Raw genomic sequence first — 19,962 nt, 5'->3', positions numbered from 1 at the left:
ACCCACCCCACAAACACACTGACAAACACACTGATACACACACACACTGATACACACAAACCCCACACACTGATACACACACACACCCCACACCCACCCCACAAACACACTGACAAACACACTGATACACACACACTGATACACACACACCCCACAAACACACTGATACACACACACTGACACCCTACACCCACCCCACAAACACACACTACAAATACACTGACACACACACACCACAAACACACTGACACACACACCGATACACACACACACACACCCCACAAACACACTGATACACACACACCCCACACCCACCCCACAAACACACTGACAAACACACTGATACACACACACTGATACACACAAGCCCCACAAACACACTGATACACACACCCCACACCCACCCCACAAACACACTGATACACACACACACTGACACCCTACACCCACCCCACAAACACACACTACAAATACACTGACACACACACATCACAAACACACTGACACACACACCGATACACACACACACACACCCCACAAACACACTGATACACACACCCACCCCACAAACACACTGATACACACACACCCCTCAAACACACTGACACACACACTGATACACACAGAGGTGCACATTGATAAACACAGACACACACAGACACTGACAAACACACACTGACTGATACACACAAAAACCTGGCTGCCCAGAGAGGACAATGTTAATGTACTGGAGTGTCCAGTCAGTGTGTCTGTATGAACCCCTCTCTCTCTCAGTGCAGTGTTCATGTACTGGAGTGTCCAGTCAGTGTGTCTGTGTGAACCCCTCTCTCTCTCAGTGCAGTGTTCATGTACTGGAGTGTCCAGTCAGTGTGTCTGTATGAACCCCTCTCTCTCTCTCAGTGCAGTGTTCATGTACTGGAGTGTCCAGTCAGTGTGTCTGTGTGAACCCCTCTCTCTCTCAGTGCAGTGTTCATGTACTGGAGTGTCCAGTCAGTGTGTCTGTATGAACCCCTCTCTCTCTCAGTGCAGTGTTCATGTACTGGACAGTGTGTGTGTATTAACCCCTCTCTCTCTCAGTGCAGTGTTCATGTACTGGAGTGTCCAGTCAGTGTGTCTGTATGAACCCCCCTCTCTCTCAGTGCAGTGTTCATGTACTGGAGTGTCCAGTCAGTGTGTCTGTATGAACCCCCCTCTCTCTCAGTGCAGTGTTAATGTACTGGAGTGTCCAGTCAGTGTGTCTGTATGAACCCCTCTCTCTCTCAGCGCAGTGTTCATGTACTGGAGTGTCCAGTCAGTGCATCTGTATGAACCCCTCTCTCTCAGTGCAGTGTTCATGTACTGGAGTGTCCAGTCAGTGTGTGTGTATTAACCCCTCTCTCTCTCAGTGCAGTGTTAATGTACTGGAGTGTCCAGTCAGTGTGTCTGTATGAACCCCTCTCTCTCAGTGCAGTGTTCATGTACTGGAGTGTCCAGTCAGTGTGTGTGTATGAACCCCTCTCTCTCTCAGTGCAGTGTTCATGTACTGGAGTGTCCAGTCAGTGTGTGTGTATGAACCCCTCTCTCTCTCAGTGCAGTGTTCATGTACTGGAGTGTCCAGTCAGTGTGTGTGTATGAACCCCTCTCTCTCTCAGTGCAGTGTTCATGTACTGGAGTGTGTCCAGTCAGTGTGTGTGTATGAACCCCTCTCTCTCTCAGGGCAGTGTTCATGTACTGGAGTGTCCAGTCAGTGTGTCTGTATGAACCCCTCTCTCTCTCTCAGTGCAGTGTTCATGTACTGGAGTGTCCAGTCAGTGTGTCTGTATGAACCCCTCTCTCTCTCAGTGCAGTGTTCATGTACTGGAGTGTCCAGTCAGTGTGTGTGTGTGAACCCCTCTCTCTCTCAGTGCAGTGTTCATGTACTGGAGTGTCCAGTCAGTGTGTGTGTGTGAACCCCTCTCTCTCTCAGTGCAGTGTTCATGTACTGGAGTGTCCAGTCAGTGTGTCTGTGTGAACCCCTCTCTCTCTCAGTGCAGTGTTCATGTACTGGAGTGTCCAGTCAGTGTGTCTGTATGAACCCCTCTCTCTCTCAGTGCAGTGTTCATGTACTGGAGTGTCCAGTCATTGTGTGTGTATGAACCCCTCTCTCACTCAGTGCAGTGTTCATGTACTGGAGTGTCCAGTCAGTGTGTCTGTATGAACCCCTCTCTCTCTCAGTGCAGTGTTCATGTACTGGAGTGTCCAGTCAGTGTGTCTGTGTGAACCCCTCTCTCTCAGTGCAGTGTTCATGTACTGGAGTGTCCAGTCAGTGTGTCTGTATGAACCCCCCTCTCTCTCAGTGCAGTGTTCATGTACTGGAGTGTCCAGTCAGTGTGTCTGTATGAACCCCCCTCTCTCTCAGTGCAGTGTTCATGTACTGGTGTGTTATGGACACAGTTCCACTCAGGGACAGCACTGCACAGAGCACGTTTATTGCGGAGAGGAGATGGAGAGATGAAAGCAGGTTCTACAGACAGAGACCACGAGAAGGTGGAAAAATCCGCTGGCGAGGGTGAGGCGGTGTGTCTGGTGCACGGAGACACGTTCAGCTGTTTGAACTGAGCCCATCTGGGGAGGCGACAGAGGTCCGGCGGAGAAGTTGTCTTCGTCGTGGGGCGCAGTTTCAGTTCCCGGCGCACGTCTGTAACCAGATCAAGGTGCTGCTCAGCTCTGTTGTGTGACTGGAAATGTCTTTTACCAGCAGTCCCTCAGCCTGCTGCTCTCCCTTGTGCTTTCATGTGTTACTGTGACAAGACGTCAGGTGACAGGTGACAGGTGACCCCTGTGACCCCTGTCAGGTGACAGGTGACAGGTGACCCCTGTGGCCCGTGTCATGTGACGGGTGCCAATGTGACCCCTGTGCCCTGTTTCATGTGACGGGTGCCAATGTGACCCCTGTGCCCTGTTTCGTGTGACGGGTGCCAATGTGAGCCCTGTGCCCTGTTTCGTGTGACAGGTGCCAATGTGACCCCTGTGGCTCGTGCCATGTGACGGGTTCCAATGCGACCCCTGTGTCCCAGGTCATGTGACGGGTTCCAATGCGACCCCTGTGTCCCAGGTCATGTGACGGGTGCCAATGTGACCCCTGTGGTTCGTGCCATGTGACGGTTTCGAATGCGACCCCTGTGTCCCAGGTCATGTGATGGGTTCTAATGCGACCCCTGTGTCCCGTGTCATGTGACAGGTGCCTTGCGACCTGTGTGCTGTGGGTGGTATACGGAGGTCTGCCTCGGGGTCAGGAAGCTGGAAGCCGTACTCACCACGGGCTGCAGGTGTACGTGACGTCCAGGTACTTATAGGTGCCGACGCAGGGGTCCGAGAACACGTAGTTAGTAGCCATGACCGTGCACTGTGTGTTCCCATCGCACCTGTGGGGTGGAGCAGCCGGTTATCAGGAGCTGGTGGGCAGAACTGCGCAAGGGGACACCCCCTCCCAGGGACTTGTAGTTCTGGAAAGCCTGCAAGAACTACAAATCCCAGGGAGCCGTGGGACAACTGAAGGACGACTATCGTGTTTCACGGGGTTGATCGTTTCGCCGCTGCTTTTTGTTTTGCCGGGCTCGACTGGCAGCGGCTGTGCAAGGCGAAGGGGCCATTCCTGCAGGAGAGGGGGCTCCCCACTCTGTACCCCGAGCACACCTGTGTCCCTCTCCTGGCAGGGTGACCTAGTTCTCCGATCCAGGGTCCCGGAGCATGGTCTTCGAAATGGACAGTGCCAGGTGGTAGTTTCAGCGTTCTGCACATTTCTATAGCTTGCTCACTCTTAGGCCCTTGAGAGTTGTCCTAGAGCTGTCAGGAAACCCTGCAGCTCTCGGACCTTAATCCTGAACACATCCAACTACTGAAGGACTGGTGTTACCTCCTTCCACAGTCCCCCGGGAAACACGGGTCCTGCACATGTAGTTCCACTAGTGACAGCACATTTCGTCCTGGAGGGGGCGTGAATACCTTTCTCGTTTCCCGCGATCGCATTGCTCGGGGGCAGAGGTGACGTGACCTCCCACCTGTAACTCGTTCTGCTGTGGGATTTATTTGAGGAATATATGTCTGTATACGCACAGTCTGTCCTGGTTTATGTCTGTATTTGCTGAACTTGTTTTTAACGCACAGCTGAACACAGAGTACCCCCCCTGCCAGTGCCCTGAGCATTGAAAGGCGCATCGATCAGAATAACACTGATTGGCAGCATAGTTGATAATAATAACTGATCTATTATTAGATTTGGATTGGATCGACGGATTAGTAAGGTGGTTTGGCTGATTGACGGAGTCGGCCTGCTGGCTGATGAGTGGATTGATAGATCTGTTTAAGCGGTTGGCTGATAGATGGATCAGCTGCCGGACGGATTGACTGATTGATTCAGATTTGGTAAGTGATCAGCTTGAACCGATTGCCTGACTGACGGGCTGGTTGACGCGATCAGCAGAGTGGCTGGTTTGAGCGACGCCCCTGACCTCTTCCTCAGGAGGCCGAGCGTCCCGGACAGGACACACTGGACGTTGGTCAGTTGGTCTGCGGGCCGGCCACTGCTGCAGAGGTAGCGGTCCCGGCGTCCGTAGTTGGCGTTTTCGATCCGGATGGCCTTGTCCCCTGCGGAGGAGGGGAGGAGGAGAGGATGATGGGTTGTGTCCTGTGTCAAGATCCCACCAGCTGGGTGAGCTCCTCCAGTCAGGACAGGAGGCTCTACTGTACACAGAGAGGGGTGGGAGGGGGGAACAAGCTGATACCCTGGCTTCTCTCCAGACACAGCTGGGTGAGCTCCTCCAGTCAGGACAGGGGGCTCTACTGTACACAGAGAGGGGTGGGAGGGGGGAACAAGCCGATACCCTGGCTTCTCTCCAGACACAGCTGGGTGAGCTCCTCCAGTCAGGACAGGAGGCTCTACTGTACACAGAGAGGGACGGGAGGGGGGAACAAGCCAATACCCTGGCTTCTCTCCAGACACAGCTGGGTGAGCTCCCCCAGTCAGGACAGGAGGCTCTACTGTACACAGAGAGGGGCGGGAGGGGGGAACAAGCTGATACCCTGGCTTCTCTCCAGACACAGCTGGGTGAGCTCCTCCAGTCAGGACAGGAGGCTCTACTGTACACAGAGAGGGGTGGGAGGGGGGAACAAGCTGATACCCTGGCTTCTCTCCAGACACAGCTGGGTGAGCTCCTCCAGTCAGGACAGGAGGCTCTACTGTACACAGAGAGGGGTGGGGGTGGGGAACAAGCTGTTCTGCAGGCAGACGGGACTGAATAGCCTCTCATCTCTGTGCGCTCCCACACTCCTATGGTCCCCGTGCAGCACTGACCATCGGCCTCTCTTACCACAGTCGAGCTCGGCAGTCCCTCCTTCGCAAGTGACGCTTCTCTCTGGGAAAGCACAGAACGAGCAGAATGAGAGTCTTTACTAGCGCAGCCAGCATGTGTCCGCCAGTGAGCGCTGATGGTCTCGCCGGGCTCGTTTCCAAATCCCCGGTCCGTATCTGCGTGCCGAGAGGGTAACTGGAATTCATGAAACAGAGGCTCCTCTAGGACGGCACTATGCCTTAGGCAAACTGCAGGACTGTTCGGTGTCCGTCTCTGTTTAAACCCATTTATACTGATCGTACACTCGTATACGAGCCAGGATGGACAAATCTGTCATTTTCTATATGGCCAGCAGCCCTATCACCCTGCAACTCACGACTGGCAGCCCCCCTACTGGAGCCCAGCAGGGGTGAGCCTGGCCAGTACGTGGAGGGGAGACTCCTGGGAAAACACTGAGGCTGCTACTGGGAGAGGTGTGAGTGGGGCCAGCAGGGGGCGCTCTCACCCTGCGCTCTGTGTGGGTCCTGATGCCCCATTATAGTGACGGGGACACTGGACTGTAAATAGGCGCCGTCCTGCGGATGAGACGTCAAACCGAGGTCCTGACTCTCTGTGGTCATTAACAATCCCAGGGTGTCTCTCGAGAAAAGTAGGGGTGTTACCCCAGTGTCCTGGCCAAATTACCCCCCTGGTCTTTACCCATCATGGCCCTCCTAATAACCCCCCTCTCTGAACTGGCTTCATCACTCTGCTCTCCTCCCCACTGAGAGCTGGTGTGTGGGGAGAGGACTGGAGCATCACCCAGGTGGGGCTGCACACTGGTGGCGGTAGTGGGATCCCCAGGACCCATAAAGAGCTGCACACTGGTGGCGGTAGTGGGATCCCCATGACCTGTAAAGAGCTGCACACTGGTGGCGGTAGTGGGATCCCCAGGACCTGTAAAGAGCTGCACACTGGTGGCGGTAGTGGGATCCCCATGACCTGTAAAGACCTGCACACTGGTGGTGGTAGTGGGATCCCCATGACCCATAAAGAGCTGCACACTGGTGGCGGTAGTGGGATCCCCAGGACCTGTAAAGCACTGTATGTGGTGTGTCCAGAAAAGTGCTGCACTCTTTTTACAGGGTTTATAAACTATAAACACTCTCCAAACTGGCTGCCGAAGGCCCCCGATGGGTCAAGTGGTGTGTATTGAGGCGGGGAGACTCACTGGAAGGGCTGCAGACGTACTTGATGTCCAGGTACTTGTAGGTGCCTACACAGGGGTCTGAGAAAACATCGTTGGTGGCCGTCACCTCACACTGCTTCGTGCCGTCACACCTGAGGGGTGACAACAGCGCAGGACAGCGGTCATCATCACCTCTCACACTCGCAGCCTGGCCTGATATCTATGCCACGATGGTGGTGTAGTTCCCCCACGCCTGCAGTCCGGAACTACAAATCCCAGGAAGCTGCGGGAGAACGGGCGGCCAACTGTCCCGTTTCACGGGGGTTTAGTACGGCGATCGCGCGTTCCGGGGGCAGACACCTGACGGGGTGCTCTGCGCGGCGAGCAATAGCAGTGTGGGGGAGGTATGCTGGAGGGCAAGGAGGGGTCCCGTAGGCGACGTTTTGTAGTACAAGTAGAAGAGGGCAAAACGGTTATTAACACAGGTATTGTGTTAAATCAGGACAAGCCTTTCTCAGTCATTGTCGTACCTGCTATCCAATATAGGAACTGCCTTTAGAAATCCCCTGGGGTGACCAGATACCAGTGACACTGTTTCGACAAAAGCACTGATTGTCTCCATCCCAAACACCACACACCTGACTCTTTGAGAAATCCCCTGTGGTGACCAGATACCAGTGACACTATTTCGACAAAAGCACTGATTGTCTCCATCCCAAACACCACACACCTGACTCTCTGCAGGAGACCAGAGTAAGAAATCGCCTGGGGTGATTAGATACCAGTGACACTATTTCGAAAAAAGCAGTGATTGTCTCCATCCCAGACACCACACACCTGACTCTTTGAGAAATCCCCTGTGGTGACCAGATACCAGTGACACTATTTCGACAAAAGCACTGATTGTCTCCATCCCAAACACCACACACCTGACTCTTTGAGAAATCCCCTGTGGTGACCATGTGCTTAAATGTACTGCGAATGTCATTATCGATCGTTTTGGGCGGAGGGGTGGGCTCTGCGGCTAAGGGTCTGCGCCTGGGGCTGGGAGGGTTTGCCGGTTCAAACCCTGCGGCCGGCAGAGGAATCCTACTCCGTTGGGCCCCTGAGCGAGGCCCTGAACCCCCAACTGCTCCAGAGGTGCTGTATAAATGGCCGACTCTGCACTCTGACCCCCAGCTTCTCTCCCTGCCTGAGTGTCTCCTGGAGAGCAGGCTGGGGTCTGAGAGAAGACACATTCCTCATGCCAGAAACTGTATAGGTCCCGTAAAGTGATGTGATGTTACGCGAGGGGGGGCAGGAGGTCAGGGTTCGGCAGGAGCTCACCGCTGGGACATGACGGCCAGCGTGCTGGGCAGGAAGCACTGGGCGTTGGCCAGCTGCTGGGGGGGGCGGCCTTCGCTGCAGGTGGCGTGATCGGCGCGGCCGTAGTTGGCGCTGTCCATCCGAATGAAGCCGCGCTCTGTCGGGGACGAGATCGACAATGTCACCCCGAAACTCCCAGCTGGCCCTGGACACACCCTGCGGTCTGTGTGGGTCCTGATGCCCCAGTATAGTGATGGGGACACTGGGCTGTAAACAGGTACCGTCCTGCGGATGAGACGTCAAACCGAGGTCCTGACTCTCTGTGGTCACTAACAATCCCGGGGTGTCTCTCGCGAAGAGTAGGGGTGTTACCCCAGTGTCCTGGCCAAATTTCCCATTGGCCCTTACCAATCATGGCCTCCTAATACCCCCCTCTCTGAACTGGCTTCATCCCTCTGCTCTCCTCCCCACTGAGAGCTGGTGTGTGGGGAGAGGACTGGGGCATCATCCAGATGGGGCTGCACACTGGTGGCGGTAGTGGGATCCCCAGGAGCTGTAAAGAGCTGCACACTGGTGGCGGTAGTGGGATCCCCAGGACCTGTAAAGAGCTGCACACTGGTGGCGGTAGTGGGATCCCCGTGACCTGTCAAGAGCTGCACACTGGTGGCGGTAGTGGGATCTCTATGACCTGTAAAGAGCTGCACACTGGTGGGGGTAGTGGGATCCCCAGGACCTGTAAAGAGCTGCACACTGGTGGTGGTAGTGGGATCCCCAGGACCTGTAAAGAGCTGCACACTGGTGGCGGTAGTGGGATCCCCATGACCTGTAAAAAGAGCTGCACACTGGTGGCGGTAGTGGGATCCCCATGGCCTGTAAAGAGCTGCACACTGGTGGCGGTAGTGGGATCCCCAGGAGCTGTAAAGAGCTGCACACTGGTGGTGGTAGTGGGATCCCCAGGACCTGTAAAGAGCTCTGAGTGGAGTGTCCAGAAAAGAGCTATATGAGTGTAATAGTTATTATTATTATTAATTCTAGGAGGATAAAGATGAGTCTTACCACAGTAGAGCAGAGCGGAGTACAGCTCGCAAGTTTTGCTCGCGCGTATGTCTGGTGGATGGAAATTTGCAACGTTTTCTGGAACAGAGAAAAACACGTTGGCACTTTTTACACTGGGGGCACTTCCGGTCGGTTTGGACAAGATGGCGGCTGTGGCCTGGACTACGTTCCCCAGCAGGCAATCGCAAATGACCGGCCCTCCTCTGTCACGTGACCAATCGGCAGGCGAGGACTGGTCGAGTGATAGTTAAAATAGACTGTCCAGTCCTGGTCCTGGAGGGGTCAGTCAGTGTGTCCAGTCCTGGTCCTGGAGGGGTCAGTCAGTGTGTCTGCAGCAGGGCCGTCCAGTCCTGGTCCTGGAGGGGTCAGTCAGTGTGTCCAGTCCTGGTCCTGGAGGGGTCAGTCAGTGTGTGTGTGTCTGCAGCAGGGCCGTCCAGTCCTGGTCCTGGAGGGGTCAGTCAGTGTGTCCAGTCCTGGTCCTGGAGGAGTCAGTCAGTGTGTCCAGTCCTGGTCCTGGAGGGGTCAGTGTGTGTGTCTGCAGCAGGGCTGTCCAGTCCTGGTCCTGGAGGGGTCAGTCAGTGTGTCCAGTCCTGGTCCTGGAGGGGTCAGTCAGTGTGTCTGCAGCAGGGCTGTCCAGTCCTGGTCCTGGAGGGGTCAGTCAGTGTGTCCAGTCCTGGTCCTGGAGGGGTCAGTCAGTGTGTCTGCAGCAGGGCCGTCCAGTCCTGGTCCTGGAGGGGTCAGTCAGTGTGTCTGCAGTAGGGCTGTCCAGTCCTGGTCCTGGAGGGGTCAGTCAGTGTGTGTCTGCAGCAGGGCTGTCCAGTCCCGGTCCTGGAGGGGTCAGTCAGTGTTTCTAGTCCTGGTCCTGGAGGGGTCAGTCAGTGTGTCCAGTCCTGGTCCTGGAGGGGTCAGTCAGTGTGTCCAGTCCTGGTCCTGGAGGGGTCAGTCAGTCAGTCAGTCAGTGTGTCTGCAGCAGGGCTGTCCAGTCCTGGTCCTGGAGGGGTCAGTCAGTGTGTCCAGTCCTGGTCCTGGAGGGGTCAGTCAGTCAGTGTGTCTGCAGCAGGGCTGTCCAGTCCTGGTCCTGGAGGGGTCAGTCAGTGTGTCCAGTCCTAGTCCTGGAGGGGACAGGCCGGAGTCCCTCTGTTTACTGAGGCTTCAAAGAGACTGGTTGCTTCCTCATTATGGCCTCTACAGAAGCTGGGCATCAGAATGGACATTTCTGTATAACTGAGCCACCAGTTGGTCTCATGGCCCCTGACTTACAGAGAGGGCAACTAAAACAAAAAGCCCGAGTCTGGACCTGACAGTCCGCTTGTCCTCGAACCCGAGCCGCTGATGGCCTCACGAAACTCAGTTATTGCTCATCTGGACGTGAGACCCTTGGCTGTTTCTGGCCAAGCAGGAGATGTAAAAACACCCCCAACAAGAAGAAGTCCCCAGTGCTGGACTGGCGCCCCCTTGTGGACTGGAGGACGGCTGAGGGGGCGACAGGTGGGCAGCGGGTCGGTCCGGCTCGCTTACCGAAGCAGCAGGACGGAACCAGCACTGAAAGACAAGACCCACGTACAGCCCGTCAGAGGGGTGGAGGACAGAGGTGGTACAGCCCGTCAGAGGGGTGGAGGGGTGGGGGACAGAGGTGGTACAGCCCGTCAGAGCGCCCCAGCGTCCACCCCAATTCCAGCAACAGGCTTTAACACCCCCGCAGTGTGTTGTGTAGATTGTGTCAGGTATTTGCCTGGTCACCTGCACGATCTGCGCTGTGTGTGTGTGTGTGCCTGCCAGTACTCGCACCTCGGACCAGGCGCAGCGATATCCCGTCCCCCGGTCTACGTGCACACGGCTGCCCCCCTCCTAGTGGGAGGACACGTCCTGGGGGACCGTGGGGAGTGTTGTTCTGTGTTTTTTCCCCCCGTGGCCGCGGTAGAAAAGCCCAGAGCTGTTACGCGACGCCGCCGAGTTATCATCAGACCGCCCCACCCACCCCCGTGTCGGGTCCGAGCTGCAGCGGGCGTCACCGTCACGCAGGTAATGAAACGTATAAAGAGCTCACAACAACAACCAGAGGATCAGAAACGGGGTACGAGGGGAGAAAAAACACACACGAACAGGGAAAAAAAAAACAAAACACAAACACATTTCACCGCCGGAGCTCATGACGTCACCGGCGTGCTCAAACTGTCTTTTTGTGACGTCATTTGTTTTCCCCGCTTGTTTTTTTTTTCCTCAGATTGTTTCTCGAATTTCAATCGCGTTTCCGCTCCACCTCAAAAAGTACTAAAAAGAAGGGGGGACGGGGGGGAGATTATTAGACCCTTTGGGTTGATGGAGGCGAAATGTCCCCAGAGGGGCTAATAAATGGGCTATAAATTTAATTATTTTTTCCCAAATGTGTCTATTAAACGACACGATAGAACAGCAGAGCCATCGCAGGCTGGGCGAGCCGGATTACCAGCCGGGCTGAGGGATCTCCCGGCTGAGGGACGCCGGAGACGCGGGTTCGAGTCCCCCTCAGTGGTGGGGAGGGGCCCGACCTGAGGCGGCCGCGGCGGGGGCGGTACATGCCGAAGGCTTAAAAAAGCGCAAGCGGGTCGTCAAAAGCCGAAATCTCCACGCCGCGGCTCCCACAGCACGTGCCCCCACCTCCCCCCACCCGCCAGGGCTCCACGGACACCCAGTGCCCACGGTACCCGGCAGACCCGGGCGTTCGATCGATGCACTTGGATCGATCGATCGATAAAGACGACGGGGGCGCAGGCGGAGATCCCGCTGGCACGAAGGGCCGGACTCTCTCTCTTTTTCACTCGTCACGCGTGGTCGCGACGGAAAAACCTCGCGTGGGCGGGGTCGGACTTACAGAGGGCGGCGCAGAGCGCTCGGAACCGCATCGTGGGGCCGGGAGACGAGACGAGACGAGACGTGAGCGACGATCCGCCGGCTGAGATGCAGACGACGCGCGGAATCGTCTTTTTATAGTCTCGGGCGGGAGGCTCAGACGTCCTGTTGGCCCGAAAGCAAACACGCGAGAATTTCCTTGTTACTGGAGAACCCGGACTATTGTTTCGGTCTGTAAGGCGAGAACCCGGGGCCGCAGAAAACGAGAAAAACGAGAATTAATTAAAATGCACGTGATACCCCGGCGCGTTGACTCGGCTTCTGATGGTGTTGACAGCAAAGGCCAACTCTCTCTTCCGAGAGAAGGGAAGGGATCGCCAGCGTGTTCTGCGAGTTCCTGCTGGGGGTCGCTGGTGTCTGTGTGTGTGGAGTCTGCGTGTTCCTGCTGGGGGTCGCTGGTGCTGGTGTCTGTGTGTGTGGAGTCTGTGTGTTCCTGCTGGGGGTCGCTGGTGTCTGCGTGTTCCTGCTGGGGGTCGCTGGTGCTGGTGTCTGTGTGTGTGGAGTCTGTGTGTTCCTGCTGGGGGTCGCTGGTGTCTGTGTGTGTGGAGTCTGTGTGTTCCTGCTGGGGGTCGCTGGTGTCTGTGTGTGTGGAGTCTGCGTGTTCCTGCTGGGGGTCGCTGGTGTCTGTGTGTGTGGAGTCTGTGTGTTCCTGCCGGGGGTCGCTGGTGCTGGTGTCTGTGTGTGTGGAGTCTGCGTGTTCCTGCTGGGGGTCTCTGGTGTCTGTGTGTGTGGAGTCTGTGTGTTCCTGCTGGGGGTCTCTGGTGTCTGTGTGTGTGGAGTCTGCGTGTTCCTGCTGGGGGTCTCTGGTGTCTGTGTGTGTGGAGTCTGCGTGTTCCTGCTGGGGGTCTCTGGTGTCTGTGTGTGTGGAGTCTGTGTGTTCCTGCTGGGGGTCTCTGGTGTCTGTGTGTGTGGAGTCTGTGTGTTCCTGCTGGGGGTCGCCGGCGCTGGTGTCTGTGTGTGTGGTGTCTGTGTGTTCCTGCTGGGGGTCGCTGGTGCTGGTGTCTGTGTGTGTGGAGTCTGCGTGTTCCTGCTGGGGGTCACTGGTGTTTGTGTGTGTGGAGTCTGCCAGTTCCTGCTGGGGGTCGCTGGTGCTGGTGTCTGTGTGTGTAGAGTCTGCGTGTTCCTGCTGGGGGTCGCTGGTGCTGGTGTCTGTGTGTGTGGAGTCTGCGTGTTCCTGCTGGGGGTCGCTGGTGTCTGTGTGTGTGGAGTCTGCGTGTTCCTGCTGGGGGTCGCCGGCGCTGGTGTCTGTGTGTGTGGAGTCTGTGTCTTCCTGTTGTGGGTCGCTGGTGTCTGTGTGTGTGGAGTCTGCGTGTTCCTGCTGGGGGTCGCTGGTGTCTGTGTGTGTGGAGTCTGCGTGTTCCTGCTGGGGGTCGCTGGTGCTGGTGTCTGTGTGTGTGGAGTCTGTGTGTTCCTGCTGGGGGTCGCTGGCGCTGGTGTCTGTGTGTGTGGAGTCTGCGTGTTCCTGCTGGGGGTCGCTGGCGCTGGTGTCTGTGTGTGTGGAGTCTGTGTGTTCCTGCTGGGGGTCGCTGGTGCTGGTGTCTGTGTGTGTGGAGTCTGCGTGTTCCTGCTGGGGGTTGCCGGCGCTGGTGTCTGTGTGTGTGGAGTCTGTGTCTTCCTGTTGTGGGTCGCTGGTGTCTGTGTGTGTGGAGTCTGCGTGTTCCTGCTGGGGGTCGCTGGTGTCTGTGTGTGCGGAGTCTGCGTGTTCCTGCTGGGGGTCGCTGGTGCTGGTGTCTGTGTGTGTGGAGTCTGTGTGTTCCTGCTGGGGGTCGCTGGCGCTGGTGTCTGTGTGTGTGGAGTCTGCGTGTTCCTGCTGGGGGTCGCTGGCGCTGGTGTCTGTGTGTGTGGAGTCTGTGTGTTCCTGCTGGGGGTCGCTGGTGCTGGTGTCTGTGTGTGTGGAGTCTGCGTGTTCCTGCTGGGGGTCGCTGGCGCTGGTGTCTGTGTGTGTGGAGTCTGTGTGTTCCTGCTGGGGGTCGCTGGTGCTGGTGTCTGTGTGTGTGGAGTCTGCGTGTTCCTGCTGGGGGTCGCTGGTGCTGGTGTCTGTGTGTGTGGAGTCTGCGTGTTGCTGCTGGGGGTCGCTGGTGTCTGTGTGTGTGGAGTCTGCGTGTTCCTGCTGGGGGTCGCTGGTGTCTGTGTGTGTGGAGTCTGCGTGTTCCTGCTGGGGGTCGCTGGTGTCTGTGTGTGTGGAGTCTGCGTGTTCCTGCTGGGGGTCACTGGTGCTGGTGTCTGTGTGTGTGGAGTCTGCGTGTTCCTGCTGTGGGTCGCTGGTGCTGGTGTCTGTGTGTGTGGAGTCTGTGTGTTCCTGCTGGGGGTCGCTGGTGTCTGTGTGTGTGGAGTCTGTGTGTTCCTGCTGGGGGTCGCTGGTGTCTGTGTGTGTGGAGTCTGTGTGTTCCTGCCGGGGGTCGCTGGTGCTGGTGTCTGTGTGTGTGGAGTCTGCGTGTTCCTGCTGGGGGTCTCTGGTGTCTGTGTGTGTGGAGTCTGTGTGTTCCTGCTGGGGGTCTCTGGTGTCTGTGTGTGTGGAGTCTGTGTGTTCCTGCTGGGGGTCTCTGGTGCTGGTGTCTGTGTGTGTGGAGTCTGCCAGCTCCTGCTGGGGGTCGCTGGTGCTGGTGTCTGTGTGTGTGGAGTCTGCGTGTTCCTGCTGGGGGTCACTGGTGTTTGTGTGTGTGGAGTCTGCCAGTTCCTGCTGGGGGTCGCTGGTGCTGGTGTCTGTGTGTGTAGAGTCTGCGTGTTCCTGCTGGGGGTCGCTGGTGCTGGTGTCTGTGTGTGTGGAGTCTGCGTGTTCCTGCTGGGGGTCGCTGGTGTCTGTGTGTGTGGAGTCTGCGTGTTCCTGCTGGGGGTCGCCGGCGCTGGTGTCTGTGTGTGTGGAGTCTGTGTCTTCCTGTTGTGGGTCGCTGGTGTCTGTGTGTGTGGAGTCTGCGTGTTCCTGCTGGGGGTCGCTGGTGTCTGTGTGTGTGGAGTCTGCGTGTTCCTGCTGGGGGTCGCTGGTGCTGGTGTCTGTGTGTGTGGAGTCTGTGTGTTCCTGCTGGGGGTCGCTGGTGCTGGTGTCTGTGTGTGTGGAGTCTGCGTGTTCCTGCTGGGGGTCGCTGGCGCTGGTGTCTGTGTGTGTGGAGTCTGTGTGTTCCTGCTGGGGGTCGCTGGTGCTGGTGTCTGTGTGTGTGGAGTCTGCGTGTTCCTGCTGGGGGTCGCCGGCGCTGGTGTCTGTGTGTGTGGAGTCTGTGTCTTCCTGTTGTGGGTCGCTGGTGTCTGTGTGTGTGGAGTCTGCGTGTTCCTGCTGGGGGTCGCTGGTGTCTGTGTGTGCGGAGTCTGCGTGTTCCTGCTGGGGGTCGCTGGTGCTGGTGTCTGTGTGTGTGGAGTCTGTGTGTTCCTGCTGGGGGTCGCTGGCGCTGGTGTCTGTGTGTGTGGAGTCTGCGTGTTCCTGCTGGGGGTCGCTGGCGCTGGTGTCTGTGTGTGTGGAGTCTGTGTGTTCCTGCTGGGGGTCGCTGGTGCTGGTGTCTGTGTGTGTGGAGTCTGCGTGTTCCTGCTGGGGGTCGCTGGCGCTGGTGTCTGTGTGTGTGGAGTCTGTGTGTTCCTGCTGGGGGTCGCTGGTGCTGGTGTCTGTGTGTGTGGAGTCTGCGTGTTCCTGCTGGGGGTCGCTGGTGCTGGTGTCTGTGTGTGTGGAGTCTGCGTGTTGCTGCTGGGGGTCGCTGGTGTCTGTGTGTGTGGAGTCTGTGTGTTCCTGCTGGGGGTCGCTGGTGCTGGTGTTTGTGTGTGTGGAGTCTTCGTGTTCCTGCTGGGGGTCGCTGGTGCTGGTGTCTGTGTGTGTGGAGTCTGCGTGTTCCTGCTGGGGGTCGCTGGTGTCTGTGTGTGTGGAGTCTGCCAGCTCCTGCTGGGGGTCGCTGGTGCTGGTGTCTGTGTGTGTGGAGTCTGCGTGTTCCTGCTGGGGGTCACTGGTGTTTGTGTGTGTGGAGTCTGCCAGTTCCTGCTGGGGGTCGCTGGTGCTGGTGTCTGTGTGTGTAGAGTCTGCGTGTTCCTGCTGGGGGTCGCTGGTGCTGGTGTCTGTGTGTGTGGAGTCTGTGTGTTCCTGCTGGGGGTCGCTGGCGCTGGTGTCTGTGTGTGTGGAGTCTGTGTGTTCCTGCTGGGGGTCGCTGGTGTCTGTGTGTGTGGAGTCTGTGTGTTCCTGCTGGGGGTCTCTGGTGTCTGTGTGTGTGGAGTCTGTGTGTTCCTGCTGGGGGTCGCTGGTGTCTGTGTGTGTGGAGTCTGCGTGTTCCTGCTGGGGGTCATACTGGTGTCTGTGTGTGTGGAGTCTGCGTGTTCCTGCTGGGGGTTGCTGGTGCTGGTGTCTGTGTGTGTGGAGTCTGCGTGTTCCTGCTGGGGGTCGCTGAGCTGGTGTCTGTGTGTGTGGAGTCTGTGTGTTCCTGCTGGGGGTCTCTGGTGTCCGTGTGTGTGGAGTCTGCGTGTTCCTGCTGGGGGTCGCTGGTGTCTGTGTGTGTGGAGTCTGTGTGTTCCTGCTGGGGGTCGCTGGTGCTGGTGTCTGTGTGTGTGGAGTCTGTGTGTTCCTGCTGTGGGTTGCTGGTGCTGGTGTCTGTGTGTGGAGTCTGCTTGCTCCTGCTGGGGGTCGCTGGTGCTGGTGTCTGTGTGTGTGGAGTCTGTGTGTACCTGCTGGGGGTCGCTGGTGCTGGTGTCTGTGTGTGTGGAGTCTGCGTGTTCCTGCTGGGGGTCGCTGGTGTCTGTGTGTGTGGAGTCTGCGTGTTCCTGCTGGGGGTCGCTGGTGTCTGTGTGTGTGGAGTCTGCATGTTCCTGCTGGGGGTCGCTGGTGTCTGTGTGTGTGGAGTCTGTGTGTTCCTGCTGGGGGTCGCTGGTGTTGGTGTCTGTGTGTGTGGAGTCTGCGTGTTGCTGCTGGGGGTCGCTGGTGTCTGTGTGTGTGGAGTCTGCGTGTTCCTGCTGGGGGTCGCTGGTGTCTGTGTGTGTGGAGTCTGTGTGTTCCTGCTGGGGGTCGCTGGTGCTGGTGTCTGTGTGTGTGGAGTCTGCGTGTTCCTGCTGGGGGTCGCTGGTGTCTGTGTGTGTGGAGTCTACGTGTTCCTGCTGGGGGTCGCTGGTGATGGTGTCTGTGTGTGTGGAGTCTGTGTGTTCCTGCTGGGGGTCACTGGTCTTTGTGTGTGTGGAGTCTGCCAGTTCCTGCTGGGGGTCGCTGGTGCTGGTGTCTGTGTGTGTAGAGTCTGCGTGTTCCTGCTGGGGGTCGCTGGCGCTGGTGTCTGTGTGTGTGGAGTCTGCGTGTTCCTGCTGGGGGTCTCTGGTGTCTGTGTGTGTGGAGTCTGTGTGTTCCTGCTGTGGGTCACTGGTGTTTGTGTGTGTGGAGTCTGCGTGTACCTGCTGGGGGTCGCTGGTGCTGGTGTCTGTGTGTGTGGAGTCTGCGTGTTCCTGCTGGGGGTCGCTGGTGTCTGTGTGTGTGGAGTCTGCGTGTTCCTGCTGTGGCTCGCTGGTGCTGGTGTCTGTGTGTGTGGAGTCTGCGTGTTCCTGCTGGGGGTCGCCGGCGCTGGTGTCTGTGTGTGTGGAGTCTGCGTGTTCCTGCTGGGGGTCATACTGGTGTCTGTGTGTGTGGAGTCTGCGTGTTCCTGCTGGGGGTCACTGGTGCTGGTGTCTGTGTGTGTGTAGTCTGCGTGTTCCTGCTGGGGGTCGCTGGTGCTGGTGTCTGTGTGTGTGGAGTCTGCGTGTTCCTGCTGGGGGTCGCTGGTGTCTGTGTGTGTGGAGTCTGCGTGTTCCTGCTGGGGGTCGCTGGTGCTGGTGTCTGTGTGTGTGGAGTCTGTGTGGTCCTGCTGGGGGTCGCTGGTGTCTTTGTGTGTGGAGTCTGCGTGTTCCTGCTGGGGGTCGCTGGTGCTGGTGTCTGTGTGTTTGGAGTCTGTGTGTTCCTGCTGGGGTTCACTGGTGTTTGTGTGCGTGGAGTCTGCGTGTTCCTGCTGGGGGTCGCCGGCGCTGGTGTCTGTGTGTGTGGAGTCTGTGTGTTCCTGCTGGGGGTCGCTGGCGCTGGTGTCTGTGTGTGTGGAGTCTGTGTGTTCCTGCTGGGGGGCGCCGGCGCTGGTGTCTGTGTGTGTGGAGTCTGCATGTTCCTGCTGGGGGTTGCTGGTGTCTGTGTGTGTGGAGTCTGTGTGTTCCTGGTGGGGGTCGCTGGTGTTGGTGTCTTTGTGTGTGGAGTCTGCGTGTTCCTGCTGGGGGTCGCTGGTGTCTGTGTGTGTGGAATCTGCATGTTCCTGCTGGGGGTCACTGGTGTCTGTGTGTGTGGAGTCTGTGTGTTCCTGCTGGGGGTCGCTGGTGCTGGTGTCTGTGTGTGTGGAGTCTGCGTGTTCCTGCTGGGGGTCACTGGTATCTGTGTGTGTGGAGTCTGCGTGTTCCAACTGGGGGTCGCTGGCGCTGGTGTCTGTGTGTGTGGAGTCTGCGTGTTCCTGCTGTGGGTTGCTCGCGCTGGTGTCTGTGTGTGTGGAGTCTGCGTGTTGCTGCTGGGGGTCGCTGGTGTGTGTGTGTGGAGTCTGTGTGTTCCTGCTGGGGGTCACTGGTGTTTGTGTGTGTGGAGTCTGCCAGTTCCTGCTGGGGGTCGCTGGTGCTGGTGTCTGTGTGTGTGGAGCATGCGTGTTCCTGCTGGTGGTCTCTGGTGTCTGTGTGTGTGGAGTCTGCGTGTTCCTGCTGGGGGTCGCTGGTGTCTGTGTGTGTGGAGTCTGCGTGTTCCTGCTGGGGTTCGCTGGTGTTGGTGTCTGTGTGTGTGGAGGCTGCGTGTTGCTGCTGTGGGTCGCTGGTGTCTGTGTGTGAGGAGTCTGCGTGTTCCTGCTGGGGGTCGCTGGTGGTGGTGTCTGTGTGTGTGGAGTCTGCGTGTTCCTGCTGGGTGTCGCTGGTGCTGGTGTCTGTGTGTGTGGAGTCTGCGTGTTCCTGCTGGGGGTCGCTGGTGTCTGTGTGTGTGGAGTCTGCGCGTTCCTGCTGGGGGTCGCTGGTGTGTGTGTGTGGAGTCTGCGTGTTGCTGCTGGGGGTCGCTGGTGTCTGTGTGTGTGGAGTCTGTGTGTTCCTGCTGGGGGCCACTGGTGTTTGTGTGTGTGGAGTCTGCCAGTTCCTGCTGGGGGTCGCTGGTGCTGGTGTCTGTGTGTGTGGAGTCTGCGTGTTCTTGCTGGGGGTCGCTGGTGCTGGTGTCTGTGTGTGTGGAGTCTGTGTGTTCCTGCTGGGGGTCGCTGGCGCTGGTGTCTGTGTGTGTGGAGTCTGCGTGTTCCTGCTGGGGGTCGCTGGTGTCTGTGTGTGTGGAGTCTGCGTGTTCCTGCTGGGGGTCTCTGGTGTCTGTGTGTGTGGAGTCTGTGTGTTCCTGCTGTGGGTCACTGGTGTTTGTGTGTGTGGAGTCTGTGTGTACCTGCTGGGGGTCGCTGGTGCTGGTGTCTGTGTGTGTGGAGTCTGCGTGTTCCTGCTGGGGGTCGCTGGTGTCTGTGTGTGTGGAGTCTGCGTGTTCCTGCTGGGGGTCGCTGGTGTCTGTGTGTGTGGAGTCTGCGTGTTCCTGCTGGGGGTCGCTGGTGTCTGTGTGTGTGGAGTCTGCGTGTTCCTGCTGGGGGTCGCTGGTGTTGGTGTCTGTGTGTGTGGAGTCTGCGTGTTGCTGCTGGGGGTCGCTGGTGTCTGTGTGTGTGGAGTCTGTGTGTTCCTGCTGGGGGTCGCTGGTGCTGGTGTCTGTGTGTGTGGAGTCTGCGTGTTCCTGCTGGGGGTCGCTGGTGCTGGTGTCTGTGTGTTTGGAGTCTGCGTGTTCCTGCTGGGGGTCGCTGGTGTCTGTGTGTGTGGAATCTGCATGTTCCTGCTGGGGGTCACTGGTGTCTGTGTGTGTGGAGTCTACGTGTTCCTGCTGGGGGTCGCTGGTGATGGTGTCTGTGTGTGTGGAGTCTGCATGTTCCTGCTGGGGGTCGCTGGTGTGTGTGTGTGTGGAGTCTGTGTGTTCCTGCTGGGGGTCACTGGTGTTTGTGTGTGTGGAGTCTGCCAGTTCCTGCTGGGGGTCGCTGGTGCTGGTGTCTGTGTGTGTGTAGTCTGCGTGTTCCTGCTGGGGGTCGCTGGTGCTGGTGTCTGTGTGTGTGGAGTCTGTGTGTTCCTGCTGGGGGTCGCTGGCGCTGGTGTCTGTGTGTGTGGAGTCTGCGTGTTCCTGCTGGGGTCGCTGGTGTCTGTGTGTGTGGAGTCTGCGTGTTCCTGCTGGGGGTCTCTGGTGTCTGTGTGTGTGGAGTCTGTGTGTTCCTGCTGGGGGTCACTGGTGTC

The 19,962-nt window shown here is 57.9% G+C and overlaps 2 protein-coding genes across 4 annotated transcripts in view; both read right to left on the bottom strand.

The window, feature by feature from the left end:
- LOC138242345 (tubulin beta chain) overlaps positions 1-19,962 on the bottom strand; it is an 89,950-nt gene that overhangs the window by 48,575 nt on the left and 21,413 nt on the right. The gene's annotated exons all lie outside the window — the stretch shown is intronic.
- Positions 2,432-11,878, bottom strand: LOC102689909 (L-rhamnose-binding lectin CSL3-like). 2 transcript variants are annotated; one of them, XM_069197852.1, is made up of 9 exons: positions 11,690-11,876; positions 10,357-10,380; positions 8,839-8,916; positions 7,804-7,939; positions 6,520-6,629; positions 5,328-5,372; positions 4,470-4,605; positions 3,276-3,383; positions 2,432-2,656 (listed from the first exon to the last, which is right to left on the bottom strand). In XM_069197852.1, coding segments are annotated over exons 1-9 (669 nt in total). In that variant the 5' UTR covers positions 11,721-11,876; the 3' UTR covers positions 2,432-2,655. The 2 variants fall into 2 exon arrangements, with proteins under 2 accessions (XP_069053953.1, XP_069053952.1); XM_069197851.1 differs by lacking the exon at positions 2,432-2,656 and having other exon boundaries at positions 3,272-3,383; positions 11,690-11,878.

The sequence above is a fragment of the Lepisosteus oculatus genome, chromosome 14 (genome assembly GCF_040954835.1).
Source record: "Lepisosteus oculatus isolate fLepOcu1 chromosome 14, fLepOcu1.hap2, whole genome shotgun sequence".
Classification (NCBI taxonomy): Eukaryota; Metazoa; Chordata; class Actinopteri; order Semionotiformes; family Lepisosteidae; genus Lepisosteus; species Lepisosteus oculatus.
This window is presented reverse-complemented; position numbering and strand designations above follow the sequence as displayed.